The sequence below is a fragment of the Arachis ipaensis genome, chromosome B3 (assembly GCF_059453495.1).
Source record: "Arachis ipaensis isolate K30076 ecotype BB chromosome B3, ASM5945349v1, whole genome shotgun sequence".
In the NCBI taxonomy this organism is placed as follows: domain Eukaryota; kingdom Viridiplantae; phylum Streptophyta; class Magnoliopsida; order Fabales; family Fabaceae; genus Arachis; species Arachis ipaensis.
The window spans coordinates 98,960,791-98,962,580 of NC_142438.1; the positions used below are offsets into that span (position 1 = coordinate 98,960,791).

At 47.1% G+C, this 1,790-nt stretch overlaps 1 protein-coding gene across 1 annotated transcript; it reads left to right on the forward strand.

The window, feature by feature from the left end:
• The first annotated feature begins 286 nt into the window (after positions 1 to 286).
• On the forward strand, positions 287 to 1,548 carry LOC107633378 (uncharacterized). Its single transcript, XM_016337013.1, has 3 exons — positions 287 to 300; positions 414 to 1,188; positions 1,297 to 1,548. Exons 1-3 carry the CDS (start codon positions 287 to 289, stop codon positions 1,546 to 1,548), a joined length of 1,041 nt encoding a protein of 346 aa, XP_016192499.1.
• Positions 1,549 to 1,790: the final 242 nt, after the last annotated feature.

Genomic DNA, 1,790 nt, shown 5'->3' on the forward strand with positions numbered 1-1,790 from the left:
ATGTCTCAAGACCATCGTCAGCTAGACAATAGTCTGATATGCCGAGTCATCTTGCTGTTGATTCAATCCAACCCCTCTGTAAGCATTCCGATTTTGCAAGGTGCGGTCCAAGCAAGCTATCACTTCAAACCGTCCTACAAAAAAGTGTGGATGGCCAAGCAGAAGGTAATTGCACAAATCTATGGGGATTGGGAAGAGTCATACAATAAGGTTCCCAAGTTGCTTCAGGCACTGTAGAGCTGTTTTCCTGGTACCATTTGTGACCTCCGCGTCAAACCATTCTACGATGGTCACCTCCTGGTACGTGACCACAGTATGTTCGATAAGGTATTTTGGTCTTTCACGTCATGTGTAGAAGCCTTCAAGCATTGCAAGCCCTTTGTCTCTGTAGATGGTACGCATCTGTATGGCAGGTATGGTAGTGTGTTGCTTATTGCGGTGGCGCAAGATGGAAATAGCAACATCCTTCCTATTGCCTTTGCCATTGTAGAGTCCGAGAGCGCCGAGTCATCGTTGTTCTTTTTAACAAATCTGAGACGCCATATCACCCCACAGGACCGCCTGTTGGTTATCTCGGACATATCTCAGGCTATCAAGGTTGCGCTTAGCTGCGATGACAGTGGTTGGCATCCCTCAAGAGCCTACCATGCTTACTGCATAAGACACATGGCTGCGAACTTCATGACTCAGTTCAAGTTAGCCGGGGGCAAAAGGTACCTCATTAATGCTACTTATAGTCCAAGCAAGGCTGGTTACGAGTGGTACATGGATGCATTGAGAGGAGTATTCCCTACCATGGTTGATTGGGCTGGTCGTTTCAAGAAGGAGATCTGGCTACAACATTGTGACAGCGGGCGTCAGTTTGGTTACATGACGACAAATCTGTCCGAGTGTATCAATGCAGTGTTGAAGGGCACCAGGTACTTGCCAATTTCTGCCATTGTGCGCATCACGTACGAGAGATTACAGAAGTTGTTCGTGACGAAGGGCAGAGAGGTGCAGTCACAGCTCGCTGCTGGATGCCGATTCTCACAGAGACTACTAGCCGCCATTGAGAAGAACAGAGAAGGGATACCGAAGATGTGTGTAACTAACTGCGACAGGCGGGCATCGATGTTTCTTGTGGAGGAGCTTGAGCCGTTTGAGGGGTGGGGGCGGTTCCTTCTGTGTTCGGCTATCGGAGGGCACGTGTGACTGCAGCTTATTCCAGTCCCTCCACTATTCGTGTCGTCACGCACTAGCTGGGTGTGCCACTATTAGCATTAAGTGGGCCCCGTATGTACATCCTATGTACAGACAGGAAGATGTTTTCAAGCTGTACAAGATGGAGTTTTCCCTATCCAAAACGAGTCGATGTGGGCAAAGTGGCATGGGACGAGGCTGTGTCCTAACCCAGTAATGCGTCGGAAGGCAACTGGAAGGCCCGTGTCCACCAGATTCCGGAATGACATGGATGAGACTGAGCGACATGAGAAGCGTTGTGGCCTGTGTAGGCAATACGGTCATACTAGAAGGGGATGTCCTAATCAGCCCACGGGTGATGTGTAGGTCGTACTAGGCTTCTATGTTTACCGAAGTTGGCATGTGTTTGTCTTTTTTCTTTTGTTGTGTTGGTCCTTTTTTTTTATTTGGTGTATTATCTAATGTTGTAGTAACAATGAACGTGAAACATTGTAACTTCTAATGAAAGGTTTAACGACGAGCTTGTCACTTTATGATATGTTGGTGAATTTTCCTTGAAAGGAATAGTAACATAAACATTAATGCTCACCAGAAAGAAGATGAATATA